The 21,403-nt window shown below is 46.5% G+C and overlaps 3 protein-coding genes across 5 annotated transcripts; 1 reads left to right on the forward strand and 2 right to left on the reverse strand.

The window, feature by feature from the left end:
- Nucleotides 1-1,366: 1,366 nt before the first annotated feature.
- On the reverse strand, nucleotides 1,367-10,402 carry LOC145362051 (uncharacterized). Its single transcript, XM_080218101.1, has 2 exons — nucleotides 10,351-10,402; nucleotides 1,367-3,054 (listed from the first exon to the last, which is right to left on the reverse strand). Exon 2 carries the CDS (start codon nucleotides 2,953-2,955, stop codon nucleotides 1,753-1,755), a length of 1,203 nt encoding a protein of 400 aa, XP_080074227.1. The 5' UTR covers nucleotides 2,956-3,054; nucleotides 10,351-10,402; the 3' UTR covers nucleotides 1,367-1,752.
- A 1,370-nt stretch (nucleotides 10,403-11,772) lies between these two features.
- LOC145362057 (uncharacterized) lies at nucleotides 11,773-14,750 on the reverse strand. Its single transcript, XM_080218109.1, has 2 exons — nucleotides 14,575-14,750; nucleotides 11,773-12,513 (listed from the first exon to the last, which is right to left on the reverse strand). Exon 2 carries the CDS (start codon nucleotides 12,403-12,405, stop codon nucleotides 11,845-11,847), a length of 561 nt encoding a protein of 186 aa, XP_080074235.1. The 5' UTR covers nucleotides 12,406-12,513; nucleotides 14,575-14,750; the 3' UTR covers nucleotides 11,773-11,844.
- Nucleotides 14,751-16,431: 1,681 nt separating this feature from the next.
- On the forward strand, nucleotides 16,432-19,523 carry LOC145362056 (uncharacterized). 3 transcript variants are annotated; one of them, XM_080218108.1, is made up of 2 exons: nucleotides 16,432-16,452; nucleotides 17,349-19,523. In XM_080218108.1, the coding sequence occupies exon 2, from the start codon at nucleotides 17,703-17,705 to the stop codon at nucleotides 18,459-18,461; it is 759 nt and encodes a 252-aa protein (XP_080074234.1). In that variant the 5' UTR covers nucleotides 16,432-16,452; nucleotides 17,349-17,702; the 3' UTR covers nucleotides 18,462-19,523. The 3 variants fall into 3 exon arrangements, with proteins under 3 accessions (XP_080074234.1, XP_080074233.1, XP_080074232.1); XM_080218107.1 differs by having other exon boundaries at nucleotides 16,447-16,522; XM_080218106.1 differs by lacking the exon at nucleotides 16,432-16,452 and adding an exon at nucleotides 16,847-17,024.
- Nucleotides 19,524-21,403: the final 1,880 nt, after the last annotated feature.

Genomic DNA, 21,403 nt, shown 5'->3' on the forward strand with positions numbered 1-21,403 from the left:
TGCATGCTCCAGTGTATTCTGAGTCTGTTTGAGGTTGTGTGGTTGTCTGAAAGCAAGAAGTGGGGGTGTGGGGATGGCCCTGGCGAGATGCTCGTCTTCATCAATGATATGTTGAAGACTCCGGAGAAGATGTCGTAGCTTCTCCGCTCCGGGGAAGGGTAAGCATTCTCCAAGGCGGCCTTCACGACACACGACAGCGCAGAGTCGCTGAACAGAGACTGATAGCCAAGTTCCGCACACATGAGGACGGTCTCAACAGGGATCTTGGGTTCATGTCGCACTATCTGTAACCCCCGTGACTTGCCTGGGTTTGCAAAACCTCACTTACTGTGCTGTCTGGAGACAATACACATCTCTTTAACCTGTGATCAGTGCTCCTTCCACTCACATTATCAGCCACTTCAGGTCTTGAACAGCAGGTTAGGTGTAAGGATTCGCATTTTAATCAGTAATCTCTAAACTGTCTGTGCTTTATATGCTCTGTCTGAGGCCAGAACTCTCCATTCACCTGACGAAGAGGCTGTCCCCTCGAAAGCTAGTGAGAATATTATCAAATAAATAGGTTGGACTAAAACCTGGTGTTGTCAGACTTTTTACTGTGCTCCAATGTAGAGCATTCTGAATCTGCGCATGCGCCAATGTAGCGTATTCTGAATCTGCGCATGCTCCAATGTAGCGTATTCTGAATCTGCGCATGCTCCAGTGTAAAGCATTCTGAATCTGCGCATGCTCCAGTATAGCACATGCTGCCTCTGGGCATGCTCTGTGAGCTCCTGCCGGGTGGGTCGAATATAATCTGGGACCCGCCCGATGCTGGGTAACCAGACTGCCATTAAGGGAGGGAATTTTTGAATATAAATTCATATAATTCGGTAGTAGGTGTCGTCAAAGATATTCAATTATTTGGTCAATTTATATATCAATAAAGTGCATGCAAGGGGACTATACCATCATAGAAGCAGGATTCGGCCATTTGCCCTCTGCAGTCTCATAAAATTATAGCTAATTTGATGAAAACCCCAACTCCACACCCCTGCGTCGCCCAGATAACTTTTTACTTTCTTGCATATCAAAAAAAAACTCCCTATGCCTCAAAATTTATTCAGACACTGCTTACATTCCCTTTACATCGGATCATTGAATCTCTACAGTGCAGAAGGAGATTATTTGGCCCTTGGCAGGATGTTCTGTCAGGAAATCTGTGCATTTTCAATGGGCCGAATGGCCCCCTTCTGTACTGTAGGAATTCTACGAACTCTATGAGCTCCACGTACTTGCTGGAGGTGAAGACGGAGAGACAGGGGAGAGGAGGATCCCTTCAAAAGGATCTAATATCTTAACAATATTAAAAACACTCGACAGTGTGTTTAAAAGAAATTAACTTAGTTGACTTTATCAAAAATATTAACATCTATAACTGGGTAGTGTTTACTATCATCAACAGAAATAGTCTGCAACAAACACATTTCTGTCCTGAGTTCGATTAATGGCAAATTCAATCATTGTAGCTACTTGTGAACTCGCTGTGTCTTCACAGTTGGGATGATAAGAGTGAATCTGTTCCCACAGTCAGAGCAGATGATTATTCCCTCCAGCGTGAACTTGCTGGTGTTCAGAGAGTTGTTGACAACCTGGATTCTTTTTCAGTGAGAGCACCTGAAATTTCTCTCACCAGTGTGAATATGTTGATGGGGACATCAGCTTTCCTGAATCGTTACAGCAGTCCCCACAGGCTGGACATTTAAATGGTTTCTAATCAGTGTGAATTTGCTGATGTTTAAGCAGGCTGGATGATCGAGTGAATCCCTTCTCACACACAGTGCAAGTGAATGGCCTCTCTCCTGTGTGAACTCTATGGTGTGTCTGCAAGTGGGATGACTGAGTGAATCCCTTTCCACACTTGGGGCAGGCGAAAGGTCTGTCTCCAGTGTGAACTCGCTGGTGTTTCTGTAGGTCAGATAACTGAGTGAATCTCTTCCCACAATCAGAGCAGGAGATTGGTCTCTCTGCAGTGTGAAATCGCTGGTGTGTCAGTAGGTGGGATGATTGGGTGAATCCCTTTCCACACTCAGAACAGGTGAACGGCCTCTCCCCAGTGTGAACTCGCTGGTGTTTCTGCAGGTCAGTCGATTGCGTGAATCCTATTCGACACGTGGAGCAAGAGAACGGTTTCTCTCCAGTGTGAAATCTTTGGTGTCTCAGCAGGTCAGATGATCGAATGAATCCCTTCTCACAACTGGAGCAGGTGTACAGCTTCTTCCCAGTGTGAATTCGCTGATGTGTTCGCAGGGTGGATGAATCAATACATCCCTTTCCACACACAGTGCAAATGAACGGTCTCTCCCCAGTGTGAACTCTCTGGTGTGTCTGCAGGTGGATCAACTGAGTGAATCCCTTCCCACACGTGGGGCAGGTGAACGGTCTTTCTCCGGTGTGAACTCTCTTGTGTTTCTGCAGGTCAGATAACTGAGTGAATCCCTTTCTACACTTGGAGCATGAGAATGGTCTCTCCCCTGCATGAAATCGCTGGTGTGTCTGTAGATGGGATAACTTAGTGAATCCCTTCCCACACTGGGAGCAGTTGAACGGCCTCTCCCCAGTGTGAACTCGCTGGTGTGTCAGTAGGTCAGATGATTGAGTGAATCCCTTCCCACATTCTGAGCAGGAGAATGGTCTCTCCCCAGCGTGAAATCGCTGGTGTCTCAGCAGGTTAGATGATTTAGTGAATCCCTTCCCACACTTGGAGCAGGTGAACGGCCTTTCCCGTGTGTGAAGCAATCGGTGTTTCTCCAGTTGGGATGATTGAGTGAAATTCTTACCACACTTAGGACAGGTGAATACTTTCCCCTCAGCGTGAGTGCGCTTGTGTTTTGACAGGCCAGATGACTGGTTGAATCCTCGTCCATACACAGAACATGTGTATGGTTTCTCCCCAGTGGTGCTTTTGCCTTCCATGTTCAAAATCCGAGGATGTTCAGGTTTGAATGCACCTCTCCCGTCTTGATCTGATAAATGATTTGAGCTTGCCAAATGCAAATCTCCTTTTCTAATACCCTGTGAAATTGGTTTCAAACAGAAAAAAGTGAGAGGGAACAGACAAAAACATAAAGGATGGTCATGAAATTGAGCCTAATGAATTTAGCAATTTTGGGGGCCAGAAATAGGAAGCAATCACCATGAAAGCTGCTGGATTGTCGTACAAGCCAAATTGTTTCACTAATGTGCTTTAGGACGGGAAACTATCACTCGGTCTGGAGCTACAGAAGATTCTGACCTGTGTGTGTGAAGGATGGGTGGGGTGTGAGGAGAGAGGCAGAGTGAGAGAGATAAGCGGGATGGATGTCAACCATCTTATTTCAATCAGAAAGTTGAGCAACTTGCCAAACTCAGAAATACTGGAAGTACTGATACATGCAAACAACTCAGTCTCCAAGAAACACAGCAGCAAGTTCATCCTCAGGTAGGCTTGCCCAACTCATTCACAAAGATGACAGGGGGGGAGGGGCTACGTTTCAATTTTTCTTGCAGCCATGAGAAAATTTCAGAAGGATAAAGTTCGGAAGAACATTGAACACCAATAAAAAGGCTGTTTGAAAGGAAACAACTTGAGCAAAAAATAAACAGGTAGATTAGGCAGAATCTTTACAAAGCTCTTGTTTTGGGACAAATTGAGTATTGACTCCACTTCCTGTCACCAGACTTTAGGAAGGGTGTGAAGGGCAGAAGGGCATTTGGAAAAAACATCATTCATGTTTTCCTCCATGGTTGTGACCAACCCCATCTCTGTAATTTCCAGCCACACACACTGCAGTCTCTGCACTCGTCTAATTCGGGCCCCTTGAAGATTCCTGATATCAATCACTCTACCACTGGTAAGAGGTTTAAAGTAAAAGTGTCCAGAGGGGCAATTTTTTCACACAGAGGGTGGTGAGTGTCTGGAACAAGCTGCCACAGGCAGTAGTGGAGGCGGGTACAATTTTGTCTTTTAAAAAGCATTTAAACAGTTACATGGTTAAGATGGGGAAAGAGGGATATGGGCCAAATGCACGCAATTGAGACTAGCTTAATGGTAAAAACTGGGCAGCAAGGACAAGTTGGGCCGAAGGGTCCGTTTCCATGCAGTAAACCTCTGTTACCCGTCCTAATATTTCCTTGTGTAGCTCGGTGTTAAATGTTACTTCATCATATGTCTGTGAAAGTACTTGGAAAGTTGCATTATGTTGAAGATACAATATGAAGACAAACTATTGTCACAGAATTGTCCATACACTGTTGTTCTGCCTCATCAGTAAGATATTGTAATTCAAGTGTGAAACAGTTTGATGGACAAGTCGTTTTCAACTGTCACTAAAAATACTGAACAACATTGTCCCCACCAAATGTATCGACTGTGCATGTGTGATACTGCATATCATCACTCAGAAACATGGCACCGCACATGCGTTCTACTGCGATTGTCCCTCACAAATATGGCAGCACCGGGAGTGCGTCCCACCACGTGGGTCCTACCGCTTAAGAACATAAGAAGTAGGAGCAGGAGTAGGCCATCTAGCCCCTCGAGCCTGCCCCGCCATTCAATAAGATCATGGCTGATCTGAAGTGGCTCAGTTCCACTTTCTCACTTTCACCCCATAACCCTTAATTCCCTTGCCTACCAAAAATCTATCTACCCGTATCTTAAATATACTTAGCGAGGTAGCCTCCATCACTTCAACGGGCAGAGAATTCCAGAGATTCACCACCCTTTGAGTGAAGAAGTTCCTCCTCAACTCCGTTCTAAACAGGAAGCCATTCAAATGAAGGGAGAGAAAAGAAATGTAGTCATAATTTGGGATAACACAGTTAGGGGCATTGACACTGTTCTCTGTGACCAGGATCAAGAATCCCGAAGGTTGTGTTGCCCGTCTGGTGCTCGGCTTCGGGATATCTCATCTGGGCTGCAGAGGAACTTGCAGTGGGAGGGTAAAGATCCAGTTGTCGTGGTCCAGGTAGGTACCAGTGACATAGGTAGAACAGTAACAAACATTTTGCGAAGGTAGTATGAACAGCTCGGAGCGAAATTAAAAAGCAAAACCAAAAAGGTAATTATTACCTGAGCCACGAGCTAATTGGCACAGGGTCAATAAGATTAAGGAGGTAAATGCGTGGCTCAAAAATTGGTGTGGGAGGAATGGGTTTGAATTCCTGGGACATTGACACCAGTATTGGGGAAAAGGGGACCTGTTCTGATGGGACGGTCTTCATCTGAATTGTGCTGGGACCACAGTCCTGGTGAATTGGATAACTAGGGCTGTAGATAGGGCTTTAAACTAAATAGTGGGGGGGAGGGTTCAGTTGTATGGAGAATTAGAAAATCAAAGTTAAAGGAGAGGGTAGAAGGGCAGTTTAATGGAGCTGAGGGCTCAGGAGAGGTTAGTAAAGCTTCCAGGCCATGTAACAGAACAGAGAGTATAGAAGGTGGCAGGAATCTAACCTCAGGCAGAGCAAAAAAGGTGACACATATGAGAAGGGAGGTAGTCAATGCAGGACTGAGGGTGTTGTACCTAAATGCATGCAGTATACGGAACAAGGTAAATGAACTTGTTGCGCACACTGAAATTGGTCGGTACGATGTTGAGGGCATCACAGAGACATGGCTGCTTCAGGATCAGACTGGGATCTAAATATCCAAGAATATGTGTCCTATCGGTAGGACAGGCAGATGGGCAAAGGGGAGGGTTGCATTGTTAGTGAGGAATGAAGTTCATTGCATTGTTAGTAAGGAATGAAGTTAAATTGATAGCAAAAAGTGATATAGGATCAGAAGACATAGAATCTGTGCGGATAGAATTGAGGAATTGCAAAGGTAAAAAGACCCTGATGGAAGTAATGTACAGGCCCCCTCGCAGTAGTCAGGATGTGGGGCAGAAAATAAATCAGGGAGATAGAAAAGACATATCAAAAAGACAATATTACAATAATCATGGGGGACCTTAATATGCAGGTGGACGGGGAAAATCAGGTAGGTAGTGGATAAGAACATAAGAAATAGGAGCAGGAGTAAGCCATCTAGCCCTTCGAGCCTGCCCCGCCATTCAATAAGATCATGGCTGATCTGTCGTGGCTCAGTTCCACTTTCCCGCCCTCTCCCCATAACCCTTAATCCCCTCGCTTATCAAAAACCCATCAACCCGCATCTTAAAAATATTTAGCGAGGCAGCCTCCACCACTTCAACGGGCAGAGAATTCCAGAGATTCACCACCCTTTGAGTGAAGAAGTTCCTCCTCAACTCTGTTCTAAACCGCCCCCCCATTATCTTGAGGCTGTGCCCCCTAGTCCTACTGTCCTTTCTGAGCGGGAAGAGTCTCTCCACCTCTATCCTATCCATCCCATTCATCATCTTTTACGTCTCAATGAGATCTCCCCTCATTCTTCTAAACTCTAACGAGTACAAGCCTAGTTTATTCAGCCTCTCCTCATAGCTCAACCCCCTCAACTCCGGTATCAGCCTAGTAAACCTCCTCTGCACTCCCTCCAAGGCCAAAATATCTTTGCGTAGGTGCGGCGCCCAAAACTGCACACAGTACTCCAGCTGCGGCCTCACCAATGCCCTATACAGCTGCAGCAAGACCTCCCTACTTTTATATTCAATCCCCCTCGCTATGAAGGCCAGCATCCCATTCGCCTTCCTGACCACCTGCTGCACCTGCAAGCTGGGTTTTTGCGACTCATGCACAAGGACCCCGAGGTCCCTCTCTGCACCGTCGCCTGCTGCAGTTTTTCGCCACGTAAGTAATAGTCCTTCCCACCATTATTCCTACCAAAGTGGACCACCTCACACTTGCCAACATTAAATTCCATTTGCCATTTCCTGGCCCATTCGCCCAGCCTATCTAGATCCTTCTGTAGACTCTCCACACCCTCCGCACAATTTGCCGTTCCCCCAATCTTGGTGTCATCAGCAAATTTCGACATCCTACACTCGGTTCCCTCCTCCAGATCATCTATATAAATGGTAAAAAGCTGAGGCCCCAGCACCGACCCCTGGGGCACTCCACTAGTCACCATCCGCCAATCCGAATAGCACCCGTTGACCCCCACTCTCTGCCTCCTATTTGACAACCAATCCTCTATCCACGCTAACACCCTACCCCCAACTCCATGTCCCTCGACCTTCTGCAATAACCTCTTGTGAGGTACTTTGTCAAACGCCTTCTGAAAATCTAGAAAGACCACATCCACCGGCTCTCCTCTATCCACCGCCCTAGACACATCCTCATAGAACTCCAGTAAATTTGTCAGACACGACTTCCCTTTAATGAAACCGTGCTGCGTCTGCTCTATCAAGCAATTCCCTTCAAGATGCCTCGCAATTTCCTCCTTAATGACAGATTCTAACATTTTACCTACAACAGACGTTAAACTAACCGGCCTATAATTCCCCGCCTTTTGCCTGGCACCCTTCTTAAACAACGGCGTAACATTAGCCGTTTTCCAATCATCCGGCACTTCCCCGGAATCCAGCGACGTCTGGAAAATAACCACCAAGGCATCCACTATCACCTCCGCCATTTCTTTCAGAACCCTCGGATGCATTCCATCCGGTCCTGGGGACTTGTCCACAATCAGCCCCTCCAGTCTGTCGAGCAAGAAAAGGATCCCAAGAAAAGGAATTTGTGGAATGTCTAAGAGATTTTTTTTGGAGCAGCTTGTGACAGAGCGTACTAGGGAATAGGCAATTCTGGATTCGGTGATCTGTAATGAGGCAGACTTGATTAGGGAACTTAAGGTGAAGGAATCCTTGGGGAGTGGTGATCACAGTATGATAGAATTTACCCTGCAGTTTGAGAGGGAGAAGCTGGAATCAGATGTAACAATATTACAATTAAATAAAGGTACAAAGACATGAGGGAGGAGCTGGCCAGAGTTGATTGGAAAGGAAGCCTAGCAGGGAAGACAGTGAAACATCAATGGCAGGAGTTTTTGAAAGTTATTCAGGAGGCACAACAGAAATTCATCCCAAGGAGGAGGAAACATGCTAAGGGGAGGACGAGGCATCCATGGCTGATGAGGGAAGCCAAGGACAGCATTAAAACAAAAGAAAAAGCATACAAAGTGGCAAAAATTAGTGGGAAGCCAGAGGATTGCAAAATCTTTAAAAGCAAGCAGAGGGCAACTAAAAAAGCAATAAGGGGGGGGGTGGGGGAGAAGATGTAATATAATTGTAAGCTAGCTAGTAATATAAAAGAAGATAGGAAGAGTATATTTCAATATAGAAAAGGTAAGAGGCAAAAATAGACATTGGGCCCTGAAAAATGAGGCTGGAGAAGCAATAATAGGAAACAAAGCAATGGCAGAGGAACTGACTTTGCACAGTCTTCATGGTGGAAAACACCAGTGGGATGCCAGAGCTCCAGGAGTGTTGGGAGCACAGGTGAGTGCAGTGGCCATCACTAAGTAGAAGGTTCTGGGGAAACTGAGAGGTCTGAACGTGGATAAATCACCTGGACTGGATGGACTACACCCCAGGGTTCTAAACAAGATAGCTGAGGAAATTGTGGAGGCGTTGGTGGTGATCTTTCGGGAATCACGAGAGGCACGGAGGGTACCAGAGCACTGGAAAGTAGCTAATGTAATGTAATGTAATGGAAAGTAGTTAATGTTTCAGAAGGAAAGGAGGCAGCACACGGGAAGTAATAGGCCAGTTAGCCTGACTTCGGTCATTGGCAAGATTTGAGAGTGCATTATTAAAGGTGAGATCGCAGAGTACTCGGAAGAGCATGATAAAACAGGACTGAGTCAGCACTGCTTTGTGAAGGGGAGGTCATGTCTGACAAATCCGTTAGAGCTCTTTGAGGAGGTAAAAGGACGTTAGATAAAGGAGAACTAGTGGACGTGATTTATTTCGATTTCCAGAAAGCCTTTGACAAAGTGCCGCATAGGAGACTGTTAAATAAGTTAAGAGCCCATGGTGTTAAGGGTAAGATCCTGGCGTGGATAGAGGGTTGGCTGACTGGCAGAAGGGGGTTAAAGGGGTCTTTTTCAGGATGGCAGCTGGTGACTAGTGTTATACCTCAGGAGTCAGTGCTGGAACCACAACATTTCACAATATATATTAACGATCCGGACGAAGGAACTGAAGGCACTGTTGCTAAGTTTGCAGATGATACAAAGATATGTAGAGGAACAGGTAATATTGAAGAGGGGGGTGCTGCAGAAGGACTTGGGCAGGTTAGGAGAGTGGGCAAAGAAGTGGCAGAAGTGGCAAAGAAGTGGAAAAGTGTGAGGTTATGCACTTTGGAAGGAGGAATGGAGGCATAGACTATTTTCTAAATGGGAAAATGCTTAGGAAATTAGAAACACAAAGGGACTTGGGAGTCCTTGTTCAAGATTCTCTTAAGATCAACATGCAGGTTCAGTTGGCAGTTAGGAAGGCAAATGCAATGTTAGCATTCATGTCAAGAGGGCTGGAATACAAGGGCAGGGATGTACTTCTGAGGCTGTATAAGGCTCTGGGTCAGACCCCATTTGGAGTACTGTGAGCAGTTTTGGGCCCCGTATCTAAGGAAGGATGTGCTGGCCTTGGAAAGGGTCCAGAGGAAGTTCACAAGAATGATCCCTGGAATGAAGAGCTTGTCGTATGAAATGTCCAAAGACGTGCGGGGTTAGGTTGATTGGCCATGCTAAGAAATTGCCCCTTAGTGTCCAGGGATGTGTAGGTTAGAGGGATTAGTGAGTATAATATGTAGGGGTAGGGCCTGGGTGGGATTGTGTTCAGTGCAGACTCGATGGGCCAAAGGGCCTCTTTCTGCACTATAGGGTTCTATGATTGAGGACTCTGGGTCTAGAGTTTAGAAGGATAAGAGGGGACCGTATTGAAACTTACAGGATACTGCGAGGCCCTGGATAGAGTGGGCGTGGAGAGGATGTTTCCATTACCAGGAAAAACTAGAACCAGAGGGCACAACCTCAGGCTAAAGGGACAATCCTGTAAAACAGAGATGAGGAGGAATTTCTTCAGCCAGAGAGTGGGGAATCTGTGGAACTCTTTGCCGCAGGAGGAGGCCACGTCACTGAGTGTCTTTAAGACAGAGATAGATCGGTTCTTGATTAATAAGGGGATCGGGAGTTATGGGGAAAAGGCAGGAGAATGGGGGATGAGAAAGATATCAGCCATGATTGAATGGGGGAGCAGACTCGATGGGCCGAGTGGCCTTTGTCTGATGGAGACCATACTTCAGTCCCGGGTGGTGGAAAAGGGGAACTGGGAAATTATTTTTCACGATATCGTATTCCGTAACATGTTTACGAAGCCTCTCCGCCCAGCCGCCAGATTTATCGCACTCTCTGTTCCGCTATTTAACACTTACACATTCCACTTCAGGACACAACAAACTTCCTCGCCATCGCCATTACACTCACTACGCCTGCGCCAACGCCCAGCCCCGCCCCTCGCTCACTCCGATTGGTTGGAGGACCAGCCGCTGCCGATCGGTCCTCCAGGCCCGCCCCCTCCTTTCCTATTGATCCAGAGGTGCCGTCAATCATCAGGCATTGCAAACTCATCCTGTTCACCCTGAGAATGTCAGTATTTGGGAGGGCGCGGGGGGGGGGGACTCTCTTGGGTCAAACCAAATAAGACAAACTCAAATTAAATTAGGACAAAGTAAAAGGGGCAGCTCCCCAAAAGGAAGGGGAACAGCCCGAACAAAAACAAAGTACAAAGGAAACTTAAAAATGTCAAATTAAAATGTGATTATTAGGGTCAATAATGCACCCAGGACCCTGCGGTGCCCAGCAGGCACGGAAGGCATCAACTGCATCTGCAGACACCGCATGCTCCCCCTCCAGGGACACTTGACCATGAACATAGCTGCAGTAGAGGGGCAGACAGTCAGAATGGATGGCCCACTCGATCGCCCGCTGCCTGGAACTGTAAATGGCATGTCTCGCCAGGCCCAGGAGCAAGTTCAAGAGGAGGTCGCCATCCCGACCCTCCCCTCTCCACACCAGGTGTCCGTAGATCAGGAGTGTGGGACTGAAGTGCAAACAAAACATCAATAAAAGGTTCTTCAGGAAAACAAAAAGGGAGTGCAACCGAAGGCACGAAACATAGATGTGGTCCACAGACTCCACAAAGCCACAGAAGGGGCAAGCTTTGGAGCCCGTGAATCCTACGATTGTGCAGAACTGCTGCATGGATCCACCCCAGTTCCCCAATGTAATTGGGGGAGATCCCTCCGTAAAAGTATTTGGGAGGGGACAGCATGTTGGAATAGCGTGGATGTGAGATTGAGGATGGAGATGGGGCAGTAGTTGGCACAGATGATGACGTAAAAGTTTTGTTTTTGAAGATGGGATGATGAATGCAGATTTGATGGGACAGTAATACAGAAGAGAGAGAATGGTTAACAATATCTGTGATCAATGGGGAGCTTGGGAAATCAGCGATTTAATGGAAGTAGACTCACTGGAGCAAATAGTATGTATCATGGACAACGTGAACTGAGAGAGAGGAGATGGGAGGGAAACTGGAAAAAGATTTGGGTTCAGGACAAGGTGAACTTCAGAGACAGTTTGTCCCAATGGGCTAGTGGAAGGGAGGGATGCAGCAGACACAACTGATGGGATTGTCTGAATTTTGTAACAAAGAAGCTCCAAGAGCTCCTCACACTTATGTTGGAGGTGAAGATGGAGGAGGCAGGGCAGAGGGAGAGACCTTCAAAAAGATCTAACGTGTTAGAAATAATAAAAAGACTCAGTAGTGTGCGTTCAGCATCAAGTTGATTTATTTGATTTTGAGGCAGAATATTAAATCACGCAACCAGTCTGGATCAACAGAATCAGATCCCACTGAACAAGGTTCAGTCCTGGATGTGATTAACAGCAACATCCTCGTGAACTTTCTGGTGTGTCAGCAGGGAGGATGAATCACTGAAACTCACCGCACACTCGGAGCAGGTGAACAGCCTCTCCCCAGTGTGAACTCGCTGGTGTGCAGTGAGTTGAGATGACCACCTGAACCCAGTCCCACAGTCAGAGCACCTGTACGGTTTCTCATCTGTGTGAACACGTTGATGAGACGTCAGATCCCAGGTGCTTTTGTAGCACTGCCCACAGACCGGGCATTTAAAAGATCTCTCCCCCGTGTGAACTCGCTGGTGTCTCAGGAGTTTGGATGAGTCAATGAATCCTTTCCCACATTCGGAGCAGATGAACGGTGTCTCCCCAGTGTGACTGCGCTGATGTGATTTCAGCTCAGACGGGTATCTGAATCCCTTCCCACAGTCCCCACATTTCCACGGTATCTCCCCACCGTGAGTGCGCTTGTGTCTGGACAGGCCAGATGCTTGGCTGAATCCTCGTCCACACACAGAACACATGTATGGTTTCTTCCCACTAAGAACGGTGCTTTTTCCTTCCATGTTCAAAACCCAATGGTATTCTGGTTATGAGTAATTGGCAACTTTGTGAGATCCTGATGTAAGGTTTGGTTTCAGTTTCCTCACTGCAAATCTTCCCCTTCTATTACTCTGAAATTGATTTAAAACAGAAAAAAAGTGAAAGATAAAATCCACAAAATCAAAAAGGCAGGTTGTGAAATTAAACTGCATCAATCTAACAACCTGTGGGACCGGCACGAAGCAAAATTAACCAGGAAAGCAGCAGACTATTGTAAAAACATGACTGGTTCATGAATGTCCTTCAAGGAAGGAAACCTGCCACCCAGTCTGGAATTGCACAAGACTCTAACCTTTGTAACAGGTGAGAGAGAGAGAGAGAGAATTGGAGAAGCAGCAGGAGAAGGAGAGCGATTTATAAACCATCTGACTGACCGGAACTCTGACAACTTCTCCCAAAACCTCAACACAAAGGCCAGGGTAACAGATTTATGTGAAAACCGTTACCTGCAAATTTATCAGCAAGTCACATGCTGCTCTGACTTGTTAGATATGTTGTGCTGGATAAAGAGAACTTCTTCCATTTTAATATTGGGAAGGCTGAAGCCATTGCCTTTAGTCCCTGCTACAAATTACACTCGCTCACTACTGACTGCATCTCTCTCCCTGGCAACTGTATGAAGCTGAACCAGATTGTTTACAAACATGGTGAAGCATATTAATCCAAGGTGAGCTTCCAACCCCATACCTACATCATTGCCAAGACCACCTATTTCCACCTGACGAACTTGCCCAACTCCACACCAGTCTCAGCTCATCTGTTGCTGAAACTCTCATCCAGTCCTATGCTACCTCCAGACTTCACTATCCTAACATACTCTGAGCAGACCCCCCTTCCCCCCATTCAACCTTGCTGTAATCTTGAGATCTTTTAAATCTCATCTGCTTACTCACACCAATTCTTTTTCACTCATCACCGCTGTGCTCACTGACCTACAAAGGTCCTGGAATAGGGAGCTTCAACATTTAAAAATTCTCAATCCATGATTTCTTCCCTGATTGTGACCATCCCTATCTCTGTAATCCCCTCCGGCCACACACCTCTCCTATATCTCTACGTTCGTTAAATTCCAGCCTATTAAATATTCCTGATTTTTATCAATCCATCGGTGGTCACTTTTTTTCTCATTTCCTTGGACCACTAGCTCTGGAATTTCCTCTCTAACTCTCTCCACCGCACTTTCCTCCTTTAATATGCACCTTAAAACCTTCCTCTTTGACCAAACATTTGGTTACCTGCCCTAATATTTCCTTATATGGTTTAGTGCCAAAAGTTACTTTCTCACGTTTCTGTGAGACGACTTGGAAATATTTATGACGTTAAAGGGAATAAAATCAAATTATCATTGGCTTTAACACACAGCATTGTTATGCCTCATCAGTAAGACACTGTAACTATAAAGCAGTTCGATGGACAAGTTGTTGTAGTTCCCCTTCCCAGTGGTTAGCATCGCTGCTTCACAGTGCCAGGAACCCAGGTTTGATTTTGGTCTCGGGCAACTATCTGTGTGGAGTTTACACATTCTTCCCATGTTTGCATGGGTTTCCTCCCACATTCCAAACTGTGTAGGTTGGGTGGATTGGCCATGCTAAATTGTCCCTTAGTGTCCAAAGATGTGTAGGTTAGGGGGATTGGCCATGCTAAATTGTCCCTTAGTGTCCAAAGATGTGACGGTTAGGGAGATTAGTCATGTAAACATGAGAGTCATAGGGATAGGGCGAAGGGGCTTATTGGTTAGAAGCTCTTTCAGAGCGTCGGTGCAGACTCGATGGGTTGACTGGCCTCCTCCTCCACTTTGGAGGTACTCTGGAAAAGATGGAAGAACATTGCCCCCAACAATGATGGAGACCGTGCAGGCGCCCTGCTGCACATTCCTCCCAACAACGATGGAGACTGCGCAGGCGCCCTGCTGCATCTTGCCCCTCACAAAGATGGCTGCCCTGCACCGCATTGTCTGCTGGAAATATGGAGGCGGTGAACTCAGGTCTGTAACTGGGAACAAACTGCAGCTCTGCTCCGCTACAAATAGGAACCGGGAATTTCTCTTTCGGTTTACACAACATATTTACGCAGCCATTTTGCCCACACACTGGATCTACCTCTCCCTCCGTTTCGCCTTTATTTACACTCACCGAACACCCACTTCAAACAATGGCATCGCCATTGCTCACACTGCGCATGCTCCACTCCCAGCCCCGCCCCTCACTCACTCCGATTGGTTGGAGGACCAGCCGTTCCGCTCAGTCATCCAGCCGCGCCCCTCGCTTCCTATTGGTCCAGAGCTGCCGTCAATCAGCCGGAAGGGCTGGAAGAGCTGGAGCTTCTTTTTTCTTCACCCAAAGTTGGAATTTTTTGTTTCCACATTCCCTCCTCCCTGTGCCGAAATCCAAAGTAAGAAGTTTCACAACACCAGGTTAAAGTCCAACAAGTTTATTTGATAGTAATCCCACAAGCTTTCGGAACGCTGTTCCTTTGACAGGTGAGTGGGGAGTTCTGATCCCAAACAGGGCATATAAAGGCACACACAGTTTACAGAATACTGCTTAAAATGCGAGTCTTTACAGTCTAAAGATGCGCAGGTTAGGTCGATTGGCCATGCTAAGAAATTGCCCCTTAGTGTCCAGGGATGCGTAGGTTAGAGGGATTAGTGGGTATAATATGTAGGGATATGGGGGTAGGGCCTGGGTGGGATAGTGTTCGGTGCAGACTCGATGGGCCGAAGGGCCTCTTTCTGCACTGTAGGGTTCTATGATCTGTGATCTACTGTGAAAGTCCCCTAGTTGTCACAGTCTGGTGCTTGCTCGGGTACACAGAGAGAATTTAGCATGGCCAATTCACCTAACCTGCACATCTTTGGACCGTGGGATGAAACCGGAGTACCCGGAGGAAAGCCACGCAGGCACGAGGAAAATGTGCAAACTCCACACAGTAAAAAGTCTGACAACACCAGGTTTTAGTCCAACCTATTTATTTGATAATATTCTCACAAGCTTTCGAGGGGACAGCCTCTTCGTCAGGTGAATGGAGAGTTCTGGCCTCAGACAGAGCATATAAAGCACAGACAGTTTAGAGATTACTGATTAAAATGCGAATCCTTACACCTAACCTGCTGTTCAAGACCTGAAGTGGCTGATAATGTGAGTGGTAGGAGCACTGATCACAGTTTAAAGAGATGTGTATTGTCTCCAGACAGTACAGTAAGTGAGGTTTTGCAAACCCAGGCAAGTCACGGGGGTTACAGATAGTGCGACATGAACCCAAGATCCCTGTTGAGACCGTCCTCATGTGTGCGGAACTTGGCTATCAGTCTCTGCTCAGCGACTCTGCGCTGTCGTGTGTTGTGAAGGCCGCCTTGGAGAATGCTTACCCGAAGGTCAGAGGCTGAATGCCCGTGACCACTGAAGTGTTCGCCAACAGGAAGGGAACAGTCTTGCCTGGTGACTGTCGAGCGATGTTCATTCATCCGTTGTCGTAGCGTCTGCATGGTCTCCCCAATGTACCATGCTTCGGGACATCCTTTCTTGCAACGTATCAGGTAGACATAATATTATCAAATAAATAGGTTGGACTAAAACCTGGTGTTGTCAGACTTTTTACTGTGTTTACGCCAGTCCAACGCCGGCACATCCACATCAAACTCCACACAGACAGTGACCCAAGCCGGGAATTGAACCTGGGTCCCTGTCTGCCCAGTTATTCCTTTGGAGTCAGTGCTTGAATACATTGCTCCGTCATGTTTGCTGCACATCCACAGCCTTTCATCTGGTTAAAGCACAAACACAATGGGCCACTTTTTCCCCTGGACATTCACACCAATCAGCTTCTACAATGAGGCAGACTTTCAGCGAATGAGGGCCGTCCAGGCCGAGCCCCGCCCCTCATTCGCTCCGATTGGTTGGAGGACCAACCATTCCAGCTTAGTCCTCCACTCCGCCCCTCGTCTTTCTATTGGTGTCGAGCTGCCGTCAATCAGTGTGAGCAGGAATATGCGCAGTCAATGCAGACAGACGGTAAGCGCTCGAGCGAGTGTATTTAAAATGTGGATCCGAAAATAAAGCCGTGAACAGAGAGCGGGTCGGGGTGAGTTGTAAGAAATCATAGTCTCACGGCATCACCCCGAAACCTTCAACAAAGCGCCACTGTTTGCCAAAGCGAGACTTTTAACCGGCAGCAGGCCTGGGTTAACGGGCGCCATCTTTATAGGGGGCAATGAGCCGGAGAGACAGCCAGCATTGTTGGGGCAATCGGCAACAGAGAGCATGTGCGGAAGTCATCTTTGTTGTGGGCAATGGGCACAATTATGACGCTGAGATTGTGAGCAGACTACCTTCAGGTCAAAGTGTTCCCAGGAAGAGGGATGGAGCTGGTCTGCAGAGATTGGAGCAGGGAGTGGAAACGGTGTCTTCAGTCTGTTCACTGTTTAACTGGAGTTAATTAGGTATCAGGAAGAGAAACAGGAACGAGAATGGACCATGAGGCTGATCCCAGGTTTAGTTTAGTTAGAGAGGGAGAGAAAAAATGAAGGAAATTCTTGGAGATCTGGAGAAACCACCTTCACCATCACCCATTAAACCTCCACACTGTAAGTTTTGGACACAAGATTAACATCTGCTATTCTGTATAGTCAGTCAGGAGGTTCCAGATTAATATTTTATCGTGAATAATGATTGAAATGAAGAATCAAATGTATTATTATCCCTAGTTGTACAAATTTGTTAAAAAAGATATGGAAATAAATGCCGAAAACTTTGTTCGGATTTCAGCACAGGGAGGAGGGAGTGTGCCTGGCAAGGGGACTGGCAGCTTTGGAGAACAAGAGAGAAACAATGTTCCATAGCAACTAGAATTGTCTGTTCTGAATTTCTATCCTGTGCTGATTAAATATTTTTGTAATCTCATTTTACAGAGAATTAGAAAAGAAGAATTTGCAAACGGGAAACTCAAATCAAACATTACATCGCAACCTGACAGAATCATTCCTTTCATCAGGACTTGAATATCATCGGTGTTTGAAATGGAAGCAGAAATTCCTGTCTATTCTGTGTGAGGGGCAAAATTTCAAACATCGGTGTGACTGTAAGTGCACCGAGACACAAACACACCCGAGTGTGAGTGTTCCAGACAACTGACTGTGGAGAGAGCTTCAACTAGTTAAAGCTCCTGAAAAAAAAATCACACCGGCGAGAAACTGAGTGCGTGCTTTCTCTGTGGACTGGCCTTCAACCAGTCCAACCTGGAGAGACACAAGGATTTGGGCAACATGGAGAAACAGTGGAAATGTGAGGATTGTGGGAAAGGATTCAATTCCTCGTCCCAGCTGGAAATCGAGCAACACGTTCACACCAGGAAGAAGCCATTTATCTGCTCTGAGTGCGGGAAGGGATTCACTCAGTCAACCCACCTGCAGGCACATCAACGAATTCACACAAGAGAGCGACCATTCACCTGCTCCGAGTGTGGGAAGGAATTCTCTCAGTTATCGACGTTGCTGAGACACCAGCGAGTTCACACTGGTGAGAGGCCGTTTGCCTGCCCTGAGTGTGGGATGAGATTCACTGGGTCCTCTGACAGATTGAGGCATCAGCGGGTTCACACTGAGGAGAGGCCCTTCATCTGTACTTCCTGTGGCAAGAGATTTAGATCATCGTTCAACCTGACTGTACACCAGCGCGTTCACACTGGTGAGAAACCCTTTAGCTGCTCTGACTGTGGAAAGAAATTTGCTCAGTCATCGACCCTACTCAATCACCAGCGGATTCACTCTGGAGAGAGACCATTCACCTGCACTGCATGTGGGAAAGGATTCACTGGCTCCTCTGACCTGGTGAGGCACCAACGAATTCACACAGAGGAGAGGCCATTTAGCTGTACTTCCTGTGGAAAGAGATTCAGGTCTTCGTTCAACCTCAGTGTACACCAGCGAGTTCACACTGGAGAGAAACCATTCACCTGCATGGATTGTGGGAAGGGATTCACTCAACTATCGAACTTACTGAGACATCAGCAAGTTCACAAGTGACTGCAGGGATGAGTTTTGCTATTAGTCACATGCAGGACTGAACCAAGTTCATTCTGAGAGTTGGGTTTTTTTCCAGCTGATTGTTAACAATCTCTGTAACTGGGCTGCAGTTGAATACTCTGGATCTTTGGCTGATTGTGTTCTCGGGGTCCCTGTAAGAACTGCTGTCTGTGATCATTCTCCATAATTCAGGAACTCTCGTCAGAAATTAGTTCACAACAAAATTCTCAACTTTAACTTCAATCCTAAATTGATCTTTGGTACAAATTCTACAATTCAGTTCCACTGATTGACATGTCCAATTAGAAAATGCTGATTTAATCCTTGCTGACAATTCTTATTGATTACACACAACACACCCTGACACCTCCGTTATCCATCAGAAAGAAGGGAAATGGGAATTGGTGGAGAATCAAGAATTCCCAACTGTTACCTGTCCCGCCTGGCACAGAAATCCCCTCGGAATGGGAATGGTGACACATTCAGTCCAAATAATGGACTGTAAGAAATCACTGTCTTATAAAATCTTCAGAATATTACATAAACATCTCTCTCACTGTCTAATGAAGAAAGCTTCTTGCTGCCTGTTCTCTCTGCCCAGGACACATCTCTAGCACAGGCCCTGAAACAAGACATTTCTAACCCTGATACGATTGTATCTCATAACCCACATGTAACCCAAGTGTCTGTGTAAAGGTTAAAACAGGCTCTAGAGAGTAAAGAGATTTTGAAGTGATCCATACTGGCTTCAACCCAACACCCACACTCTGGTTCACACCAGTTAACCGTTCGGAGGAGACTGCTGCCATTAGCTACAGAGACCAGAACTCACTCTCCATCATCCGTCCATTCTCACCTCTCACGGGTCGTGTGTTTTTCCTGTCGATTTAGCTTTCACATCATATTTAAACTGTCGCTTCTCAATAAACCAACTTAAAACCACTTTTGAGCTCAACACCTTTTCATGTAATAGAACCATAGAATATTACAGCACAGAAACAGGCCCCTCTTGGCTGTGCCAAACCATTTTTTCTGTCTAGTCCCACTGACCTGCACCTGGACCATATTCCCTCCACACCCTTCTCATAAATGTTAAAAGTAAGCCCGCTTTCACCACTTCATCTGGCAGCACATTCCACACTCCCACCACTCTCTGTGCGAAGAAGCCCCCCTTAATATTCCCTTTAAACTTTTCACCCTTAACCCATGCCCTCTGGTTTTTTTTCTCCCCTAGCCTCAGTGGAAAAAGCCTGCTTGCATTCACTCTATCTATACCCATCAAAATCTTATACACCTCTATCAAATCTCCCCTCATTCTTCTACGCTCCAGGGAATAAAGTCCCAACCTATTCAATCTCTCTCTGTAACTCAGCTTCTCAAGTCCTGGCAAAATCCTTGTGAACCTTCTCTGCACTCTTTCAACCTTATTTACATCCTTCCTGTAACTAGGTGACCAAAACTCTACACAATACTCTAAATTCAGCCCCACTGAATCTGTGACTCCTGGAGCTAAATTTACCAGCTATAATGATCTGGTCACCATGGATCCTGAGTGGAGAAAACAGTTCGGGAAGGCAGCAAGTCCATCACTGAAAGATCAGCAATTGGAAAACAGACCATTTGGCCCATCCAGTCCTTGCTGGTGTTTCTGCTCCACAGTGAAATTGATCTGTGTTGGCTATCCAATAGGACTGGAATTTCAGTTTGTGTGTGTGTGTGTGTGTGGAGCTGTTTGCCAATGTGTGCGAGAGGAAGTGTGTTGGGAGGGGAGGGTAGTGAAAGCATGCTGGGTGTGCTGCTTCTCAGTAGTTGCACTCAATGGGGCTCCCGCCAATCTCACTGAAATGAATGGTTGAATTTGATGTGCGTCCAGGGTGAAATCACAGGCTGAGCATTGTGCTGTGTGAAACCTGACATCAGTACAACCAGTCCTCAGCTCTCCTGGAAGAACACAGAGTGTTTGCTGTTGCCAAGATTCCTCCTTTCCCCTCATTATTATCCACAGTTCACAATTTCCTGATGTACATCCACCTTCCAAAGCAACGATGGTTTCCGCTTTAAATACTTGCATTGGTCTGAGTAACAGATAGCAGTGTGTTGCTGCCATCACAGGATTCAGTTCAGACATACCCTCACTCTGATTGTCAGGATTCCTGGAGCAATACACTGATCTTCATCTTACCCTCTGACATCAATCCATATCCCCATCTGAGTTCCAGATTTCAATGTCTGTCCAGTAGAGAAAACAGGTATCAGTTAATCTCTTTAAACCTGATTCAGCATAAGTCCCTCCACACAAACAAGACATTGTCTCTGAGGTCAGTTGTTCACTTCTAGTCTGTTGTTCTGAATGCTGACAGGATGAACCTTCACCCTACCCTAGTCCTCCAGCTGGTTCATTTATTAAAATCAGGGACTCTCCTTCTTCTAATGGGACAAGCCTGTCTGCCCAGTTATTCCCTTGAAGTCAGAGCTTGAATAGTTTGTGTATTTTTTCATCATGTTCCCACCCAGCTGGACAGCAGTGGAGAAGCATTGAAGGAAGATCTGGTCAATGGTGGCAGAGACTGGAGACTCACTTCCCAAAGAGAACTGAGAGACTGCTGTGTACTCTGTTTTGCAGAGACATGGCTTACTTCTGCTTCACTGGACTGTGCCTTACAATCAGAGGGCTTCTCAATCCATCAAATGGACCATACTGGGGCCTCAGGCAAGGCTAGGGGAGGTGGGGTCCGCTTCCCAATCTCATGGTGCCAAGACATAGCAACACTAGCAATTTTCTGCTCTCCAGACCTAGAATACCTGACGCTAAAATTCTGTCCCTACTAGCTTCCATGGGAGCTCACCTCCGTTATCCTGACGGCAGTTTACATCCCAACCAATGCAGACGTGAAGATCGCATTGGACGAAACATACAGCACTACAAATAGCCTTGAGACGAA

This window comes from Carcharhinus amblyrhynchos, chromosome X (assembly GCF_965287045.1).
Source record: "Carcharhinus amblyrhynchos chromosome X, sCarAmb.v2.hapA, whole genome shotgun sequence".
In the NCBI taxonomy this organism is placed as follows: Eukaryota; Metazoa; Chordata; class Chondrichthyes; order Carcharhiniformes; family Carcharhinidae; genus Carcharhinus; species Carcharhinus amblyrhynchos.

Excerpts from the sequence above, each read along its gene's own strand:
- LOC145362056 (XM_080218108.1), top strand. The coding sequence starts at position 17,703 with ATGGAGAAACAGTGGAAATGTGAGGATTGTGGGAAAGGATTCAATTCC.
- LOC145362051 (XM_080218101.1), bottom strand. The coding sequence starts at position 2,955 with ATGGAAGGCAAAAGCACCACTGGGGAGAAACCATACACATGTTCTGTG.
- LOC145362057 (XM_080218109.1), bottom strand. The coding sequence starts at position 12,405 with ATGGAAGGAAAAAGCACCGTTCTTAGTGGGAAGAAACCATACATGTGT.